Genomic DNA, 20,963 nt, shown 5'->3' with positions numbered 1-20,963 from the left:
TTTTCACTGAAATACGAGGTGTATTGGTTGCCAATAAATTTTTGGTTCAAGAAAACTGACTGAACAATAAACAGCAACATATAGGTGTTTATGCCTCAAACACCTTTCACATAAGTGGGCTCTTCCCGTCAGAGCAGAGATCTTTAATGCAAGGAGAGGCCTACAGAAGGTAAGCTAAGACACCCTATTGCATTTTTTTCTGGAACAAAGGGGACATATTCACAAATGGTACAAAATATGATTTCTTCAACAAAGGAAAAAAATATTTAAGACACCACAACACATTTGGGAAAGCATAGTTGTAACTGCATTACCAAACTCTAAAATTAGGATATCAACCAGACACATACTAATCATGCAATTTTTACCTATAAATTTTCCAATTCCTTCCTTATATTCCTCCAAGACTTCATAGTGTTCTGCCCTGTGACCAAAAGAAAAACACAGGTGACATAATAGCTACAGAAAAATCTGCTCAAGTTTTTGATGAGACAGGGATGGCACACTTAAACATAAAATTACATCACAGCAAAACTGATCTTTCCACAGCAAAATTCAGCACCATTTAAAACCTGAGTTTTGCTATAGCCAGAGAATGAAAACTCCAAAACAACATATTCAATAAAGACATGAGTAATGGGACCCTTTGATTTAGAACAATTGGGTTTTCTTCTCTCTTTTCTCCTATCCTTAAAAAAAAATCATTATTTCATAAAAGATTAGAGAATTATTTGATCATTCATCAAGTACTTTAATGCAATGGGATGAAAATGACACAGAACGGGCAGAAAACCACAGGTAAGGCACAGAGACTCTGTGACACAATTTTCAGTTTTATAGCCAATAATTGGCAGAAAAGAACTTCCAGCAGTGTGAGTAGTGGCTGTTACTCTGCTGGTTTTCAACTTCCCTCGAGCACCATCTCTGAGCTCTGGTTTGAAGCATCTCAAAAGCAAGTCAGGACCTGAATTCTGAGGTTGGCTCTTCAGCTCCCTACTGGGCCAGCACGTTTAGGAACAGAGGGCACAGTGCAGCTGCAGCCTCAGATCTTATGATCTTTCTCGGTACTACAGACCAATGCTAAAACAGGAATCTAGGATGGGGTCAATAGGGAAGAGTCAGGTTTAGTTCTTGCGATTCAAACTTGGTACAAGTGGAATTTTCCCTGCCTCAGGGGCGGTAGGCCATGACCTATACCTTGTCAAGGGAATATGGAATAGCTCCAAATCACCTGTGCTTGGTGCTTGGGAAGAAGTCTATTGCTTGCCTTGGGCTTATAATTCTTCCTCACTCTTACACTGAATCACCAAGTAATAATGCTACTATATCTTGTTAGATCAGTTTCAATATCTTGAAACTACTTTTGACATCTTAATTAGTGTTAATATTCAGTGCCTTCCTATTTGCCTACAGGCTAAAATACAAACTCCTTGGCCCAGTACTTAACTCCTCACAATGTGGCCTGCCTTTCTAGGTATTTCATATCACCATAATGCTCAGCACAGTGCCTCGAGCATAGCAGGTATTACATAAATGTTAGATACTATCATCATTACTGTTACTGTTGTCATTACTGTGCATATCATATAGATGACATATTACACATTATATAGAGTAGGGTGTATAATTCTAATATATTTATATTACAACATATTGCATATTTATTTGTACATATATATTGTTATAAAATCTGCTATTATAACATATATTTAATAATAACAATAATATTTTTATAGCTCCTACTGTATGCCAGGCATTGTGTTAAATGCTTTACAAATATCTCACTGGATCTTCACAACAGCCCTGGGAAGTAGGTACTATCCACATTTTACAGATGAGGAAACCAAGGCAATCAGAGATTAAGTGACTTGCCCAAGGTCATATAACTAGCAACTGTGGGAGGCTGTACCACAGAGTTGTCATCCTTCACACTACATTCTGGCCCAGTGGTATCAAACTCAAGTAGAAGTAGATTCCAGGGGCAGCATATTGACTTAAGAAAAACCTCAAACTAACATTAGTTATGTTGTATGGTAGCACAGTGGATAAAGTGCCAGGCCTGGAGTAAGAAAGACCTGAGTTCAAATTTGACCTCAAGTACTTACTAGCCAAGTGACCCTGAGCAAGTCACTTTTTAACCCTATTTGCCTCAGCTTCCTCATCTGTAACATGAGCTGGAGAAAGAAATGGTAAACCACTCCAGTATCTCTGCCAAGAAAAAACCCCAAATGGGGTCACAAAGAGTTAGAAACAACTGAAAATACTGAACAGTAACAAACTGTATTTTTATTTATTTATTTAACATTTCCCAATGATACTGACTGAACCAGGGGAGTTTTGCCAGCACGTCTGTTCTGGCCGACTCTCACTCATACCTTGGCATAAGTTGGCCATTATTTCTAGCATGCATTTTCACTTCTCAGAATCCTTTTCTGTCATCAAAGTTCAATTTTGCTGCCACATCCTCTGCAAAGTTTTCCCACATCTCTAATTATTAGTGCTATCTCTTTCTTCAAATCATACATGTAGTAGGTTGGGTTTAGAGTTAGGAAGTCCTGGATTTGAGGCCTGCCTCCCTGTGTAAGCCTCAGCAACTCACTTAAACTCTCTGAGGCTGAGGCTTCTCATTTGTAAAATGAGGCCGATTTCACACCTAATTCTGTTAATAGTACCTAATAATCACAGGGCTGTTAGATCAAATAAAACAATATATGTAAATAACCTTTGCAAATCTTAAAGCACTGTATAAATGCAGGCTATTATTATCGGGTTAAGTACAGGACATATCCCTCTAATAGAAGGTAATCCCTTCAATGGCAGAGGCTGTTGCCTACCTAGCACCTAGCTCAGATCACACACAGCAGACCCTTCATAAATGTCAGTCGAATGAAACACATCTCATGTGTACATGTCTGCATAAAGAACACAGGTCTTTGATACCAAACAGCCTGCAATGATTACTCTAAGCTTGTTATTGATAATAACAGATGCAATGAGGCCCAATATTTACAGTGAAGACAGGGTGAGCTGAGTCAGGACAGGAACTCTGCTGATGACCTGCAACGTGTCATGGGTCAGATGGGGAGCTGACCCAGTTCTAGTGTAGAGCAGGCAACCTGGAAACTCCATGGTGTGGTTCCCTTTCTTCCCCAGGTTATTTAATGTTCCAAGGCGACAGCCCTGAACCACCTTGGAGAGACTTAATTTCATCCTGAAGTTATTCTCTGGTTCCTGATAGAAAAAAAAGGCACCTGTTAGAAGGAATTCTGTGACACATGAAAGCCAAACATTTTGCAATCAATATATGTCATATTGCCATCGGTCCCAGGTGTTAATATTTTTATACCCATCTTTCCTCAGCTAGACAACATAAAGCAATGGACTTGGAATCAGGAAAAACTGAGTTTGAATCCTATCTCAGACCCTGAGTAAAAGAGGGCAAAGATTCCATCAACCTCAATTTCTGCACCTGTAAAACTAGGAAAAATAGCACCTCCCCCACAGAGGTGTTGTGAGGATGAAATGACATGCCATATGTGAAGCACTGTGCAAACCTTCAAGACTAGATAACTGCTAGCTATTATCATTAGAGGAGACTAGAGAGGAACTGGATTTGCCCTCAAGATCACAAATAACTCAATGGCAAACCCAGAACTCAAGTCCATGGTCTCTTTAATTTTCAGACCTTCTTGAATACAAAAAAATAGCTCCATGGTATTTTTTTTGTAGAAATTAAAATGAAAAAAATGAAAAAGTAGGAAAATTTTTTTTTATTTTTTTTTGGGGGGGGGAGGGCAATTGGGGTTAAGCAACTTGCCTAAGGCCACATGGCTAGTTTTTGTGTTAAGTGTCTAAGTCTGGATTTGAACTCAGGTCCTCCTGACTCCAGGGCCTATGCTCTATTCACTGAGCCACCTAGCTGCCCCATTGTTTTATTTATTAATTTTTTTGCTAAAGTAGGAAATTTTTAAAAATCAAATGAATCTGTTAAAATTTTCTTAGAATAACATCAAGTCTCTGAAAGCTAATAGCACATGGGAAAAGGGAGGTGGTGTTCCTGTTGTCTGACCACACTGTTAAGAGATCAATTTTTATTTTCTTCCATTGGTAGTTAAAGTTCACATTCAGGACTTCAAGATGAGTTTCTGTCTTCTACCAGTAAATTCCAGTGATTCTCAAAATAGTTTAGTCATTTATTTGATGTTTCTGGTCTATACTAGCTTGCAGATCAAGAGTAGAAAAAAACAAACATACTATATTCCTATTTTAACCAGTTCCTCTAGTGTAAACAGGGATATAATTTTAAATGTAGTATGAGATTTTTCCACAAAGGCAAGGTAAGTTATTTCCACATGTCATCAGTTCTTCAAATAATCCTTGATCTTATGGATTCATTTAAGTACCACATTCTCTGCAGCTTTTTCCAATGAAATCCTCATCTGTAATATGAAGAGGCTGGACCAGATTACCTCTCACAGTTCCCTTCCAGTTTAAAATATTTTATCTCTGATTCTAGAAAATCTTAAGTTTAATGATATTCACCTTGTTAGTGGAGAAACTAACTGAGAAAATTGGGAGGCCCCAACTCTTAGTCCTTTTTTTTCATTTTTTAAATTCTCACAAAGAAAATTCCCCAGGAAAGTGAATCTTACTCCATTAAGGATTAAGAGCATTTACATTTAAACTTAATGCCCAATATACTCTTTGAAATTTTAAAAACTAAGCTTTCTCTTTCTGGCTCAATAAGAGAATTTATGTTGGTCATTCTGTGTAATCAATGTACATAGCATAGAGTAAATGAGAATGCAAGAAGTCTGCTCATTTTCTTCCAGCTGAAACTAGAAGTCTCTTCAAGTAATCAAAGAGGAGTAGCCATAAATAATAAAGTCAATGAAATATACAGGAATGGGGAATAGTTTTGTTTTAGCTTAATTAAATAGCTACTATAAAATAAAAAAAAAACTATTTCATCAAAATTGAAATCAGTTCAGATAAAGCAAGGATATTTATGCCTCTAAAAGTTGTAAAAAAAATATATAAAATCAGAGAAAAATTGTGTTCTGATGAAACACACTATATTATATGGTACACAAGGAAGAAGAATCACTCAGTCAGCTCCTTTAAGGCAGGAATCATTTTTGGTTTTGATTTTGGATCTTCAGCATTCAGGACAGTGACTTGCATGTATTAAATGCTTAATAAATGCTTGCTGAATTGAACAAAAATGCCCCAACTCTACTAACAGAACACATTGCTACAGTATATTTTCTCAGAGGATGTTCAGTACAGACAATTATTCATTGCAAGAAATAAAAGTTGTGCTCACAAAAATTTGAGCCCACTTGTGGAAAAACTTCTACTTTTAAAAATCAGTGCTCCAGAACACTAAAAGCAGGGGGAAGAAAATTAATCAATACATATATTAACTGAATTATGAGGAATCCAGTATAAATATGTGGCACTGGTTCTTTAAGGTAATAACAAGGGGAACTGCTGTTCAGGCCCAGATTCTGGTTAATCAGGGGAACTGCTGTTTGGACCTAGATTCTGGTTAACTGGGACCATTGATTTGGACTTCAGCAAAATCTTTGTCCAAACCCTTTTTGTTATCCTCATGGGCAAGATGCCAAGTTGTAGACTGGAGGGCAGGTCAATTCAGAATTGGACGAAAAATCATAACCAAAGAACGATCATCGATAGCTCTGTATAAACTTGAAGGGGGCTGCCAGTTGAGTGTCCTGAGGAACCTGCCCTTGATCCTGTTATCCAACATTTTTATTTAACATAAGACGACCTCTGAAGGTCCCTTCCAGTTCAATATCTATGACCTCTGATCTATAAAATCTTAAATTTAATATTATTTACCTTGTTAGTGGAGAAACTAAGTTCTTTTTTTTTCCTTTTTAAAAATTCTCACAAAGAAAATTCCCCAGGAAAGTGAAGCTGGATGAAAGTATACCTGTAATACTTATCATATTTGCAGATGACATACAATTGAACATGTGAGATAACAGAATTAAAATCTTAAAAAGTTCTGGCTAGACTAATGAGTTCAGTCTAATAAGATGAAATTGAATAGAAATTTCTATATTAAGCATAGAAAGAAAATTCTATACTTTGGGTTCAAAAAAATCAATTTTATATGAACAAGTTAGGGAAGCCAGGGCTAGATCCCAATTTCTGTGAAAGACATGGAGGTCTTAAATGTGATATGGCAGTCAAAAAAGCTATTTCCACCTCAAGCTGAATTAAGACAGGCAAGAGAAGCACTGGTCCTACTATATTCTGCTCTGGTCATTTCCCAAAGAATTCTATCTGCTCATAACCATCTTTCTAAGTAACAAGCTTTTTGAAAAAGGAAACATTTAATATGTCTGTCAAGAGCCCGAAAAAGGATTCCTGCTACCAAATCCAGCTTGTCTTTTGCCCCAGGGTGGGCAAGGTACCACAAACCATTCCCATACTTACCATCAGATGTCTTAGGTATAGGAGGTTAATTTCAAGGGTATCAAAGGTGGGAGAAGTAAATACGCTCTCCTGACCATTCTCCAAGATTTAATAGCAGATGCTCTCTACATGAATAATTATGTGGTAAACTTTCGCTCTACACTATTAAAAGATAAAAGCAAAACTCGTATATATACTGCATGGGGTTATTAAAGGATCTAAGTTACAGACAACCAGATCTCAGATGCAAAATGAATACAAGGAATATGAAAGCTTCCCAGGCTCCCTCAAACGGATAAAGGCCTATGAAGTTTCTGTTCCTCCATCAGTCTTCCCCACCCTAATACAAGTATCAGTATCTAGGTGAGGGCTGAAGGACAAATACAGTTAGCCCTGCAATCTGAGACTGGGCTACTGCTGTTTACATAAAGCAAAAGCCTTGCTGATTCAGTTGTTATCAGGACACAATCTCTCCTCTCCCCAAATGTCCCTGAAGATTTAAGAAAGCTAACTGGTCAGGTGGCAAGTGTCTGAACTCTGGACAGACTCTGTAGCACAAGGGACCAGTCTGTCAGGCAATTCAGACTTAATGAGACCCTCAACAAACTTAGACATAAGTACTCATTAACCTGGAGAGAAATCCCTGATGGTCTGTTTCTCACAATTCACCTAAAGATAATACGTAGTCAGGCGGCTAGGTGGCACAGTGAATAGAACACTGGCTCTGGAGTCAGGAGGACCTGAGTACAAATCCAGCCTCAGACACTTAACACAAAAACTAGCCGTGTGACCTTGGGCAAGTCACTTAACCCCAATTGCCCCTCAAAAAGAAAAAAAAAGATAATACTGTCATCAGTCAGTAGTCACCAGCTTTGGGAAGTAGCAGTTATTTCAGGATTGATAGGGTACTGAGCTAAAGAGTAAAAAATAACCTGAGAATGACATTGAAAAAAAGCAACTTTATCATAAGAAGGAAGGAGAGGGTCAAAATTTTTGCTGTAGAAAGAGGGAAAAGAGGGGAGGAAAAAACCTTCTGTACTTTTGATGAGCATCTTTGAGGTAATATTTAGCTATGTCTAATAAAGGTGTTAGCATGAAAGGAAAAAGGATTAAAATAAACTATACTTAATATAAATGTTTCTTTAATTTAGGAGTTTCCCCAAAATGGGATTTAACTGAAGTTTCTGGAAATAATAACAACCACAAAAACAAAAATGCTGGCTTCATTTATCACTAAGTCTCATTTCTAGAAGTAGAAATTCATATAATAGTACCACCTCATATGTTTTACGTAACTGTGATTATGTGATACAATATTCTGTACTTCTGTATTTCTTTCTTTTCGGTAGGTAGAAGGAGGTAGAAGGGAGAAAAAATTTAATGATAATTGGAAGATAATATTTTTAAAGTTAGTATGTATTCCAAACCACAAAATGGGTCAAAGCAATCAAAATAAGGCTCTGGTAAATGAAAAAAGGGTACCTTGAACACCACACCGCCCTCAGCCATATTTGAGAATGGAAGGATATGCTTTGCATGACTTCACAGGTATAATGGGAATTATATTGCTTGCTTTCTTAATGGGGGGAGGGGGGGAAAGGGCTCGAGGGAGGGAAAGAATTTGGAACTGAAAATAAAAAATGAAATAAGAGATATAACTGGCCGTGTAACCTTGAGCAAGTAACTTAACCCCAATTGCTAAAAAAAAAAAAAATGAAATAAGAGAATGGAAGGATACCCTGGGAATCAACATATTGTTGGTAGCAACTTTTGGACAGTCAAGGTCAGAGTCAAAAAGGCCTTTTGTCCTTGTAACAGAGCCTAAAAATCCAGCTTCGTCTTGCAAAATAGTTGTAAAGCATTTTTAACATTGCTTAACCTAAATATACATATTTTATCTTTTATTTCAGACTATGGGCTGTGGTAATAGGAGATGCCTGTTTTTAATGAAATTCATATAAAGTAATAAGAAGTACCAACCCAGGGGATTGCTAATACATTTCAAAAATAAATGTAGGTTATTAGGGAGAAAAGGGGGGTAGGTAATGAGAAAGTAACTGAACATGTTACAAACGTATCCTTTCACTTTGTAATTGTGTTTACTTATATTATGTCCTTGCAACATACCTCTGCTACTCAATTAAATGAAAAAGAAGATTTTCCAGAATTCGATGTCTATTCAGTTAAACACCTCTGTTTCTTGGAGGAACACATTACCATGGGAAACAGTCCTTGGTAATAGGAAAATACTGTATAATGAAATTGTACAGCAAAAATAGATTATGCATTTTATATGGAGGGATGCTGGAATCAATGTCTCAGAAGCAGAGACTGAACAACTTAGAAAAAAAAAAGCCAATTTGACCAGACTTCTCTTACTATGTAAATATCAGATTTTCTTGCTGGGAAGGCATAACTATACTATATTTTGACTAAAGTGCAAAAAATAAATATGTAAATGACAGGTCAGTTAAAAAGGATGGTAATCAGAAATCTGAATGTGTTCTAAGAAACCAAGTAAAAGGGGGCCTCCTGATACATTATTTGTTGATGCATATTTCAAGTGGCATACCAAAAATCCTCTACGTTTCTTGGAACTTTCATTCTTATTCTGTAAAATGATCATAGTGCCTTTCATAATAGCAAATGTAGGTCCGGAAAGGATCCACAAAAGATCACAACAAAAGCCCCATTATAATATGCATTGATATAGTGCAGGGGAAGGGGAGTTGTTGTTATAACATGACTTTTTTAAAACAAAATTTATTTTGCAAATATTCTGAAACTGCATTTCAAGAAATAATCTTTTTTTTTTTGAGGGGGGAAGGCAAAGCACTGGGGGTTAAGTGAATTGCCCAAGACCACACAGTTAGTAAGTGTGTCAAGTATCTGAGGCCAGATTTGAACTCAGGTCCTCCTGACTCCAGGGGCCAGTGCTCTATTCACCACCTAGCTGCCCCCTCAAGGAACAATCTTAAGAAACAAAGAACCATCCTCTGGGTGATTTAGCGGATGGAGCACTGGGCCTAAAATCAGGAAGACTTGAGTTCAAATGTGACCTCAGATATTTATTATCTGTGTGACCCTGGCCAAGTCACTTAGCCTCTGTTTGCTTCAGTTTCATCAGCTGTAAAAGGGGAACATAATAGCAGCTAACCCATAAGTTTGTTGTGAGAATCAAATGAGAAAATAATATGTGTGAAGCACTTAACATAATGCCTGGCACACAAAAGGCATGTTTAATAAATTCTTGTTCTCTTACCCCTCTCCCCCAAAGAAACATTCATTTGGCTCAGTACTATTAATCATAAAATCAGAGCTAGAAAGGCCCTTAAAATCAACTAAACTAATCCCTTCACTATATTAGATATTAGAATAGAAAAAAAAAATTTTAAAAATAAGGATCCTACCCTCAAGTAACTTGTGAAATCTAATGCAATAATGAGAAACAGGAAACCTATACAAATTTGTATACTACAAAAGAGAAATTCAAAGTGCCTTAGGAAAATGAGAGAAATGTTTTGGGGGTTTTCATCAGAGAGATGGGATGGGGGGAGAAAAACAGTCTAGTGAGGTTTCATGGAGAAGGTGCCACTGGAGCTGAGTCTTGAAAGATTCCAAAGCAAAAGTGAGGACAAAGTATATTCCAGGAATGAGGGACAGCCTGCATGAATGGACAATGGAGAAGAGAACAGATCACAGAGTACAGGAGGAAGAATAATGTAAAATAAAACTGAAAAGGCTGGAGCTAACCTGTAAAAGACTGGGGAGGCTAGGAGGTGTAGTGAATAGAGCACCGGCCCTGAAGTCAAGAGGACTTGAGTTCAAATCTGAGTTCAGACACTTAACACTTACTAGCTCTGTGACCTTGGGCAAGTCACTTAACCCCAATTGCCCTGCCCTCCCCCCTCCAAAAAAGCAAAAAGTAAAAAAAAAATAAAACAAATTGTAAAAGACCAAGTTAAGGGGCTATTTTATCTGCAGTAAAAATCATTAAAGGTTTCTGAGTAGAAGTGTTACTTGTTCAGATTTGTGAAGGGTAAACCAGAGGTTTGGACAAGTATAAAGCTATTACCATGGTCCAGGTATATGATGCTGAGGGCCTAGCTGAAGTGGAGTCGATGGTCTGGCATTTGGAACAGAGAGTAGAAAACAAATCAAAGGGTATTATTCAGGTAAAATCGACAAGATTGAGCAACAAACTGGATATAAGGCACTAGGAAGAGGGAATAATAAAGGCAAATTACAGCCAAAACATGATGAATTCTGTTTTGGACATATTTCATTTGAGGGGCCAACTGGACATTAAGTGGAAGATCAGTATCCAGATTGAAGAAGGAAATAAAGGACTAGTGCCCAAGGAAGGGTCCGGTGCTAAGTATAGAAATGTTATAGAACTGCACAATTTCAACATCGGGAGGGAGTTTAGAGGCCACCTAGTCCAACCCACTCACTTGTAGATAACATTCCAGCCTCTAAAATGTGGTGGCCAAAATGAAGCACAATATTGCCAACACGGTCCCACAGAAACAACTACAATAAGGAAGGGAGTTATCTATGTGGATATTCAGGGAATATATCAACAAACATTTTTAAAAGACAAGTACAGAAGATGGAAGCAAAGGCAATTAAGGATAAGTTAGAAAGGAGACCTGTGATTTCACTGGTATAGAGAACTTACAGGTGAGGAAATTCCTTCAGTCAATGCAGATGAGTACCTTTTCTGCAACTTACAGTCTTTAAGCATTACCCAGAGCACTGAGAGGTTAAGTGATTTAAAGACAAGTAATGGAGAATGAATACAAAAGCACTGACACTCCCTTAAGAATTGTTTCAGTAAAGCTCAAAATTTAGAGTCTAGTGAAGCATTCTTAGGACTGAAAAAGAAATTTTTTTTTAGTCTGCAGGAGGAGAAAGGAGGATCAAAGAAAGGACAGGCCTTCCACTTGAAGTAGATGGGACAATGATAATAATGAGAAAATGAAATTGCACAACTTATTTCAATTCTGTATTTTCTGCCAGGGAGAATGAACACACTGGAAAAGAAAGAAAACGGCTAATAGGGAGTGGATACTCAAGGTAAATAATGATATAATGGAGGATCACCTGGATGCCTCTGATGAGTCCAAGTCATTATACAGAGATGAACATTCAAAGTATGGGAAGAACTTTAAGGTGTAACTACTGAACCACTGTGGTTTTGGTTTGTTGTGAAGGATCATGGAAATCATATTGAGAAAGATGACTGAAGAGGAAAGTAACAAAAGTTAGAGGGGCTATGGGAAAACAGGAACTTTAATGCACTGTTGGTGAACCTGTGAATTGGTCCAAGCATTCTGAAAAACAATTTGGAAAAATGTACAAGAAGTCACCAAACTCTACAAACTAACTCAGATATAATTACAAGGTAAATGCTAAAAAAAAAAAAAAAAGAAAAAAAAAAAAAAAAAAAAAAAAGATTAAAGAAAAAAAAAAGAAAATGACTTATATGTATAAAAATATGGTAGCTCTTTTGATACTAGCAAAAAAACTGGAAACTTAGGGTAGTGCCTACCTATGGGGAATGTCTAAACAATGATGGTCTGTGAATATAATGGAATATTATTGTTTCAACAACAAACCCATAAAATAGACAGTTTCAGAGGAAACTGGTAAGAACTGATGCAGAGTGAACTGAACAGAACTAGAACAATTCTTACAAGGACATGGTAAAGAAAAACACCTTTGAAAGATTTTAGAATTCTGATCAATGCAATTATAAACCACGATTCCGGAGAACTGAAGATAAGTACATTATTTACCTCCTGCTAGAAAGATGGACTTAAAATGCAGAATGAGACCCATATTTTTGGATGTGGCCACTATTTTATCTTTGACTATGCATATATGTTATTAGTCTTCTATTTCATTGTTTTTAATTGTTCAATGGAGAAAATAAGAGTTTAAGAAAATAAATGATTGCTAATTGGCAAAAATCATAAAATTAAATTTGGAAGATTAAAAAAAAACATGGAGAAAAAGAAAAGTGCTACAGAACCAGAGAAGGGCAAAAGTCCTGATTTTCTAAAACTAGAAATGAACAGAGATTGTAAACATTAGGCCAATCAGTATCTGAGGTTTCTCCTAGCTCTAGAAATATGGATCTCTCCTAGGATGACTTCCTTCCTATGGATTCTAATTCATAAGAGCTTTTCTCTGGTAGCTAGTAGTAAAAGTTCTGGGCCTGGAGTCAGAAAGAGCTGAGTTCAAGACCTAAGCCTGAGCAGACTTGGACATTTACTAGGTGTGTGACCCTGGGCAAGTCATTTACCCTATTTCCCCAACTATAAAATGGACATAATAATAGGACTTTTCTTGCAGGGATGTTGTTACAATCATCTTAGCACAATGCCTGGCACAAAGTAACACAATAGAAATACTTATTACTTCCTTTCTCTTCTCTAAACACTTTTAGATCTGCTTCTCCAAATCAAGAGTATCTATCAAAGTCTAGCTTTCCTTTCTTTCTTTTTTGGTATCACAAAGAGACCATTTTTAGGCGGAATAGTCACTTCCCCCTGTGGGAAATAAAAGTGAAGGCCCAAGTGGATATAGGCAAGGACATGGCCTTGAGTGGCCACACTAATGGACAGGAAATAAAAGAGATGAACAAGGATGGATTAGATAGTTAGGATTCAGTAAAGATAAGTCTTACAGAATTATAGAGAGGAGAGAGTAGTCAAATGCTGTGGAAAAGTCAAAAAGGATAAGATGCAAGAAAGGTTATTGAAGAGAACAGTTTCAGTACATCAGTGAGAATGAGAAGTCAGAATGAAAGGTTAAGGAGACAATGGGTGGTAAAGAGTTCTGCTCCTTGGAGTTTAACAGAGAAAAGATAGATATAAGGTTATATGGCTAGGGGAGATGGTAGAGTAATAGAAGGTTTCTTATGGATGATGTGAACTAAGCATAATACTTAGGAGTTGAAATGCTTTATTAAAAATGGTAACAATCAGTGAGAAAAACTGGGAAATAATTAATTTTGCAAAGAACTGGGAAGTAACGAACTAGACAATACTGTTTGATGATTTCAGGTTTTGTGGTAATGTTAATAAAGCCAACAGTGGAAACACTAAATAAATAGATCATTAAAACATATTATGACAACAGGAGTAAAATATTTTTCAGAAAACAACATACATCACTTTGTCTTATCCAGGAACAAGAATCACCTTCTCCTCACTCACTAATCCACTGATAAAGTGATTTTTTTTAAAAATTCTTTACTGTTCTTTTCTAAGAATATAATTAAAATGTATGGTCACTGAAAATGAAACACATGAAAACATCAAGAAATTAAAATTATTCCTGAAAATGGAACTTGGCAAAGATTTCTAATATATTTCAATTCTCCAAATAATAATAGCTCTTATTTATCAAGGTTTATAAAGCGCTTTTTAAAAACTAACTTTGTCCTTTTCAACTCTGCCCTTCTAATTTACACTGCTGACTAGACTACAACTAGTGAAAAGAGAGAAAATGGCAACGCTCTGGGTAGCACCAAAAAGAAAATTTGAAAAGTACATGTCAATGTTTATCATGTACATATTAATATAAAAATTCCCATCCTAATTTTCATGAATACATAGATAAAATGGATTAGATTATTATTAAATTATTATTAAAAATCATTAGGAATTTTAAGGCAAGTGATTCCATGTCTGAGCTTGGGAACATGTATCAGGGCTGCAGGGGTATTCCAGCGCAAGGGCCAGAGTTGTCTATATTTACAGTTACCCTGGGGGTAGAGGGAGTGGAGGATTCGCTATATTTATATAGTTAAATAAGGGTCTCCAGTCTACTCCGCCTTCACTCAAATCGGATAAACTACATTTTCAACTCCTTACCGAGGTGCTTAATACTTCATAAAGGCCCCCAGCATTGGGGCTAACCTCATACTTAATCCAGGGTCACACTGTCCACACACCTCTTCCACATGAGTTCCAAATTCTCTCAATCCCATTCTTCCTATTCTTCCCCAGATTTTAGTTGGGAAGTCAGGGTCCTAGACGCAATCTGACTGTCTCCAAACCTCCAAATGCCAACAAGGTGAAAAGCACACAGTAAAACATCCCTCCTTTGCTGGGCAGGATCTGGAAACAACACTGAGGGTGGCTCGGAGGAGTAGACAGAACCCTAAATCTGGAATCGGAAGCTAGGGGTTCAAATCCCAGGCTCTAGCAACGCCCTGAAATTCACCCGCCCGTCAGTTTCCTCATCTGCTAAATTACTGATTGTACAATGCAATTATGACTGTTGCCATGTACAATCTGTACACTGTACGTAGCTCTTACGATCATCGCTAAAATCCCCGCCAGGGCATCTTCGATGCCAAGCTCCCAGGGACGAAACCAACCCCTTGGCAAGGTCTCTTCTTGGTAAAAAGAGTGGCCAGTCCCCAGCTCATAGAAACACCGTGGGACTAGGAAAGATGACCTGAGCAGGGCTCTAGGAAGAAGAGAACCGTATAATGACACCAAAGAGGGGCGGCCATAGCTCCTGCAGCATTGACACCGAGACCCGCACGGGACTTTGACCAAACCTGGTAGGGAAAAGTTCTCCCCTTTTGAAGTTCCCAAAACCCTCTCCCGCCAGTCCCCACGTTTACCTCCTCGCTCACACGTGTTCCGGGTCGCAGGACAATCTCTCTATAGCTCCGCCTCCAAGCCCAGCCAATTGGAACGAAATTCGTCATCATCCTGCGCGACGGTAGGCCAACGCAAGTTCCCAGGGTCTGGAGGGGGGCGGAGAATAAGGGAAACAGAGCTTGGGGTGTTGCTATAGGCAACAGTGCGGACGCGTTCTTCTTGTGCGCAGAACCACCCGGGAATTGTGGTTCAGCCGCGCTTGAGAAGCCGCCTTCTTGCTGGACAGGAGAACTACACTTCCCAGTGTGCACCGGAGCAGCTTCGTTTGAAAACACGCAACCGCTGCAGATGCGGGTACCATTCTCATCCCCAGGCTGAGGTTGAGAGATAAGTTCTCCTGTGGGGGAACCAGCGGAAAGATGCCAGTGGGCACCCGGGTACTGACTCCTTCGGGAAAAAGGACGGACCTTTATCGCTGGAAACGGTTCACCAAGAAGCCGAATCCCAAGGTGATTGCAAAAGACTGTCCTGGGGTCCCTGGGGCCCGATTCTAGGTGGAGGTTGACACTGGAACTGGCCTTCCCCAAACCAACCCCTGCCCGGCCCTCACTCCCTGCTCCACCTTCAGCTCCAGCCCCAGCCCTGCCCCCATCCCTGGGAGAGTGTCTCTCCTCCACTCCGCCCACTGACACCAACCACCCTCGCCCGCCCCAACCTCCTTTCAGCCCCCACCAAAATCCCAGCCCCTCCTGGAAGCCTTCCCCAATCCCTCTTCATTCCACTGCCTGGAATTCTCTGTCAGTTATCTCCCATTTATCTTGTATATAGCGTGCTTTGTCTATATGTAAGTTTGCATGTTGTTTCCTCTATTAGACTGTAAGCTCCTTGAGAGCAAGGGACGATCTTTTGCCTATTTTTGTATCCGCTGTGCTTCGAATGGTGCCTGATACATGAGAGGAGCTTAATAAATGTTTATTGAAATGAATTCAAGATGGCACCAGGGTCAATGGGACCCAGCTGTGATAGCCCTAGAATCAGTCGTACCCAATCTTGGAAGAGTTTCCCTCCCACCCCCAAAACCAGGAGCAGGGACATCTGTCATTGTTCTTGCGTGGCATGGAAAACCTTGTTCTAAAATCTTTACTCCATTCTGAGAGCCCTTCAGAATTTCACTTCCAGACAATGGGAACATAATGGAGACTTGCTGTTACAGACTCCACTTTTTTTCTTTTTTTTTTCTTATATAGGTGTTTCATGGGGGTTTGATTTTAAATTTATTAAAAATTTGTTTCAAAAATTTTTCCCAATTAAATTTATTAAATATTTGTTTCATAAATTTTTCCCAATTACATGTAAAGGGGGTCTGATTTTTTTTTAATGAAGTATCAGAATATTTATTTTAAAGAAAATTCTCCAAATTCTGTCTCATCTTCAAGACTTTCCTCTCCCCAATAAGATCACTTCCCCATGCATTTCATTGTTCTTGGTAGGAATTCCTAGCTTACATAAGATTTAGAGGTGGAAGGAACCAAGAAGAAAATCTAGTCCAATCTTCTTATTTTACAAACGAGATGACTGAGGTCCAGAAGGGTGAACTGACTTATTCTTTTATTTCCGGCTGATCCTGACTTTTCAAACATGGGGAACTCTATCAAGGGAAAATGATTTTTTTTAAATAATGCTTGCTCAACTTTTTAATGGTATTGACATAAAATTATTTCCTAAACCATTTCCATGAAGTATCTAAAATATCTTAAGGAATTCCCAATGGATAGTAAACTTTATTAACATTTAACTCAAATGTTGAACCAAGACAACAAACTAAATAATACTAAATCATATAGTACTTTTACATCTGATATTTCATTTGATGCTCCCAATATCCACAGGAAGAAGAAAAAGGTTAATATCTTCATCTTAGACCAGAAGAAACCAAGGCACAAAGTTAAAATGATATGTACAAAACCACATATTACCAATGTGTTTTTAGCTCACTACACTTTGAGCAATTATAAAAGTAGCAAGTCAAAGTAGTAAAAGAGTGAAGCTTCTTAACTTTCCACTTGAGGACCCATATAATACTTTCTCCAATTTTTTTCAATTAAAGTCCTAATGTATAAATACTAATCTCTTAAAACAGTTAGCCAATAATTCTTATGCATAATTAAATCACCCATCTGGACAATGCAGTGAGCATGTTAATAATATTTTAAAGGATCAAGGTAAAATACCCTTCCACTAGTTTAAAATATTTCCACAAGTATTAGAAATTGAATATTTAAACATGGAAAAGGAAGTATGAAAAAGGAGTCAATTCTCACTGGGGTATGAGAATAGCCTGCCAAACAAAGATGCCTTTGCCTTGCATAGTGTAAGATGAGAATACCAGCTTTTCTTGCCCCCATGTGACCTTAGCCTTAAATAGGACAGAGGCATAGACACTGATTAAAAAGGAGACAGTTTGGAGAAAAGCTCCTGAGTCTCCAGAATGGTTCTCAATAGAACTCATGGCTCTCTCCATAGAAAATAAAAAGATACTTGAAGAACAAGAATACCTTGTAATGTAGTTTAATTGTAACAGGATTAGCCATTTCTTTGAATGTAGTAAAAAAATTTTGATTAAGTAGTGCAGCTGAATTACTTGGTATTTTTCAGTTACTTTGAAGTGAAAAAGTCCTATCTTTCTCACATTTGTGTGTCAATAATATTGCTGGCTTAAATAATCTCATCTTATTCATTTACCAACCCAGCTGTATCATAAGCAAAGCAAATGCTTCTTTTTGTTAACCATTAGAGATAATTCTACACTTCTCATAAATGTGAAGGGGGTAATGCAGGAAAGGGTTTGTTCTAGGCAGTGTCAGTTGTAGTTTGAGCATAATAGATGCTCAACTTTAGTTACTTGATTTCTCTGTTTTACAAAAGCAAAGCAAAAACTCAATTGGTTTAATTCTCCACTCTTAGTTCTTGGGCAACAAAATACAAACACAAAGAAGTTACTTTTGTTGAGCTCCTTGAAGTCCAGTGGAGCAGTATTGAAACTGGAAAACTGATCTTGACGTTTCCTATCCCAGCAGATTTTATCCTTTAGATTTTTTATACTGTTTGTAACCTTTTAAGTTGGTTCTCTGGAGAACCCAGATTTATTCTTTATTGTTATTGGTATAGGATTCTACTTCCCTCAATTCAGCATTTGAATCAGGGTTGGGGAACCAGCAGGGACTTGTTCTGTGAAGTTTGTATTCAGTCAAAGGGCCACATTTGAGGACCTAGAGAGAGACTGCAGATAACAAACAGATCAAATTTTAAAAGAGAATGTCGTTCTGAAGTAAAGTTTTCCCATGATATTTGTTGTTTTGTTTTGTTTTGCCTTTTTGAGGGCAATTGGGGTTAAGTAACTTGCCCAAGGTTACATGGCTAGTTTTTCTGTGTGGGTGTTTAGTGCCTGAGGTCAGAACCGAACTCAGGTCCTCCTGACTCCAGGGCCCACGCTTTACTCACTGGGCCACCTAGCCACTCCCCATGATATTTGTATGTAATTTTCTAATCAATAAGCATTTGTTAAGTGCCCAACTACTACATGCCTGGCAACTGTACTAGGTTCCGGAGGATATAAAAACCAAAATGAGTTAGTTTCTACCCTCAATCCATTATTCACTGTTATAACAGTAATCTTTTATTGATCTTTTTGATTGTTTGAAGAAGAAAATGAAGGCCTTTTTAGTATATTCACTTTGGGAAGATAATTTGAAATTGTAAAGTAAATTTAAAATGAAATATCTGTACATTAATACTCTGAATATATTATTTGCAGCATGGTTTTGACTCTGAGAATTTGGAGTACTGGACAAAGGTAAGGACATTTCAAAATTCAAATTGGAAAAAATAAAGAAATAAAATAGGTTTCAAGCTAGAGTTCTACTAGTGGCTCCCTAGATTACATGTTTTTTTGTTTTGTTTTTTGCTTTTTTTTGGAGGAGGGAAGGTAGGGCAATTGGGCAACTAGCCCGAGCTCACACAGCTAGTTTTGTGTTAAGTTGTCTGAGGCCAGATTTGAACTTGGGTTGTCTTGACTCCAGGGCCAGTGCTCTATTCACTTCGCCACCTAGCTGCCCCCTCTAGGTTACATGTTACTGTTATTCCTTGGTGCCTACATTTTATAACTTATGCCACTTTCTTGGTAAAGTATGCTTTCTTATTATTTTCTGCCTTCTCATGAAGTTATTAGTTAGGGACTTTGAATTAGAATGGTAATGTGAAAACTCCTACTAGACAAGGCAGTCAAGAAAACTGAAGAGAAACAACCGGAAACTCCTTTATCCAGTCTGGGAATGTGAACACCAAGGACACTGGAGAAAGGTTGCTCTAGGCAACCCAATTTGAGCTCCAGTAAAATTCTAAAACCTACAAGTGCCATGAATGATGACACCTTGGATGAGGTTTGAGATGAGGGAATCTGAGTGGGGGAATGGTGGCTGAAAGTCAGTTTGAGTTCTGGTAACCTCTATATTTATCTTTTATGTACTTCTTTATTTACATGTTGTCTCCCTCATTCATTTGTAAACTCCTTTAGGGACCTTCTTAATAATTTTTCCTAATTTTGTATCCCTAGGACTTAGTGTAGGGCTTGACACACAGTATTAATAAGTGTTTGTTAATTGATTGAAACCTAGAGGGTCTTCATACTGACCTCTCAGAACAGAGCCAGCCCTAATAGGTCGTTGAACAGGGAAGCAATATCCAGTTTTGCTCTTCTCGGAGCACTAAGCACCACAGTAGAAAACAAAGCCAACTAAGCACCCAGGACAAGTGGGAGGTGAGGAGGCTTAGAACCAGCACAATCTCCATCTGACTAGGGCCTTTCCAGTTCACTGTATGAGATAGAACCAGCTCTTAATTGGGTATGTGCAAAGAGAAGGAAACACATAGCTACCATCCACAGTGGACCACCAACAGACTGAGACAGAAGCTGACCGTAGTACCAGCCACCTCATTCAGAATTGTATCTGTGGTGGTATCCAGACTACAGAAGGGATAAGACCAAAAAGATACTACCTAACTCATCCACAGTTTTAGAGAGGACACATCTAGACCTTGGTACAAAGTCCAATTTGGAAACTGTTGTCTAGAAATAGGAATAAACAGAAGATAATCCCAAACATAAGGAAGATATAATATGGGTTAAGAGAAGCCCAAGAGGTAAACCCAGAAGAAGAGAATAACTACAGAAAGTGTAAACGAAGCTTCAGAGAAAAAATGTCCACGAGAACTAAAAAAGTATCTGGAAGAAACAAAAAATAAAATTAAGATTGAAATAAGAGCTCTGAAGAAAAAAGAAAGACAATATACACCTTAGAATAGATTAAAAGGTAGAAAGTTACCCATATGTCACACAGTCTGAAAAACAGAATGGGGCAGACAACTAAATGACTTAATGAAGCAGCAAGAAATATTAGAACAAAAGTAAAAGATTGAAAAAAATAGAAGAAAATATGCCATATATGTGCTATCAAAAGCTACTAATATGGGCAACAGGTTGAGAAGAGATCATTTAATAACGATCAAACTTCTTGAGAACCATGACCAAACAAAAAATATGAATCTCATTTTTCAAGAAATCACAAAAGAAAACTAGCCAGATCTATTAATGTTAGGGAGCAAAGTGAAAATCCAAAGAATTTGCTAGTTACCTCCTGAAAAGAACTTCAAATTGAAAATACCCAAGAAGATCACAGCCAAAACCCAGAGCTTCCATGACAAAGAAAAAAATACCGTGAGCAGACAGAAAGAGTTTAAGTACTAAGGAACAATGGTCAGCAACACACAAGACTTGGCAGCAGCTGTATGCAGGGACATAAAATAATGGAATGATAGATTCCCAAAAATACC

The 20,963-nt window shown here is 37.8% G+C and overlaps 2 protein-coding genes across 2 annotated transcripts in view; one reads left to right on the top strand and one right to left on the bottom strand.

The window, feature by feature from the left end:
• Window positions 1-15,163, bottom strand: part of QTRT2 (queuine tRNA-ribosyltransferase accessory subunit 2) — a 52,946-nt gene extending 37,783 nt beyond the window's left edge. Inside the window, exons 1-3 of the mRNA XM_069069909.1 lie at window positions 15,095-15,163; window positions 3,011-3,231; window positions 369-424 (exon numbers count right to left, since the gene is read on the bottom strand). Coding sequence (XP_068926010.1) covers window positions 369-424; window positions 3,011-3,210 — 256 coding nt within the window. The 5' untranslated portion in view covers window positions 3,211-3,231; window positions 15,095-15,163. The remainder of the gene's footprint in view (window positions 1-368; window positions 425-3,010; window positions 3,232-15,094) is intronic.
• Window positions 15,164-15,270: 107 nt separating this feature from the next.
• CCDC191 (coiled-coil domain containing 191) overlaps window positions 15,271-20,963 on the top strand; it is a 100,560-nt gene continuing 94,867 nt past the window's right edge. Inside the window, exons 1-2 of the mRNA XM_069069908.1 lie at window positions 15,271-15,583; window positions 18,889-18,927. Coding sequence (XP_068926009.1) covers window positions 15,494-15,583; window positions 18,889-18,927 — 129 coding nt within the window. The 5' untranslated portion in view covers window positions 15,271-15,493. The remainder of the gene's footprint in view (window positions 15,584-18,888; window positions 18,928-20,963) is intronic.

Source organism: Petaurus breviceps, unplaced genomic scaffold (genome assembly GCF_028583685.1).
Source record: "Petaurus breviceps papuanus isolate PSGF00001 unplaced genomic scaffold, PetGlider_PUasm1.0 90792, whole genome shotgun sequence".
NCBI lineage: Eukaryota > Metazoa > Chordata > Mammalia > Diprotodontia > Petauridae > Petaurus > Petaurus breviceps.
The sequence above is the reverse complement of the archived record's forward strand: the minus strand, read 5'-3'. Positions and strand labels throughout refer to the sequence as shown.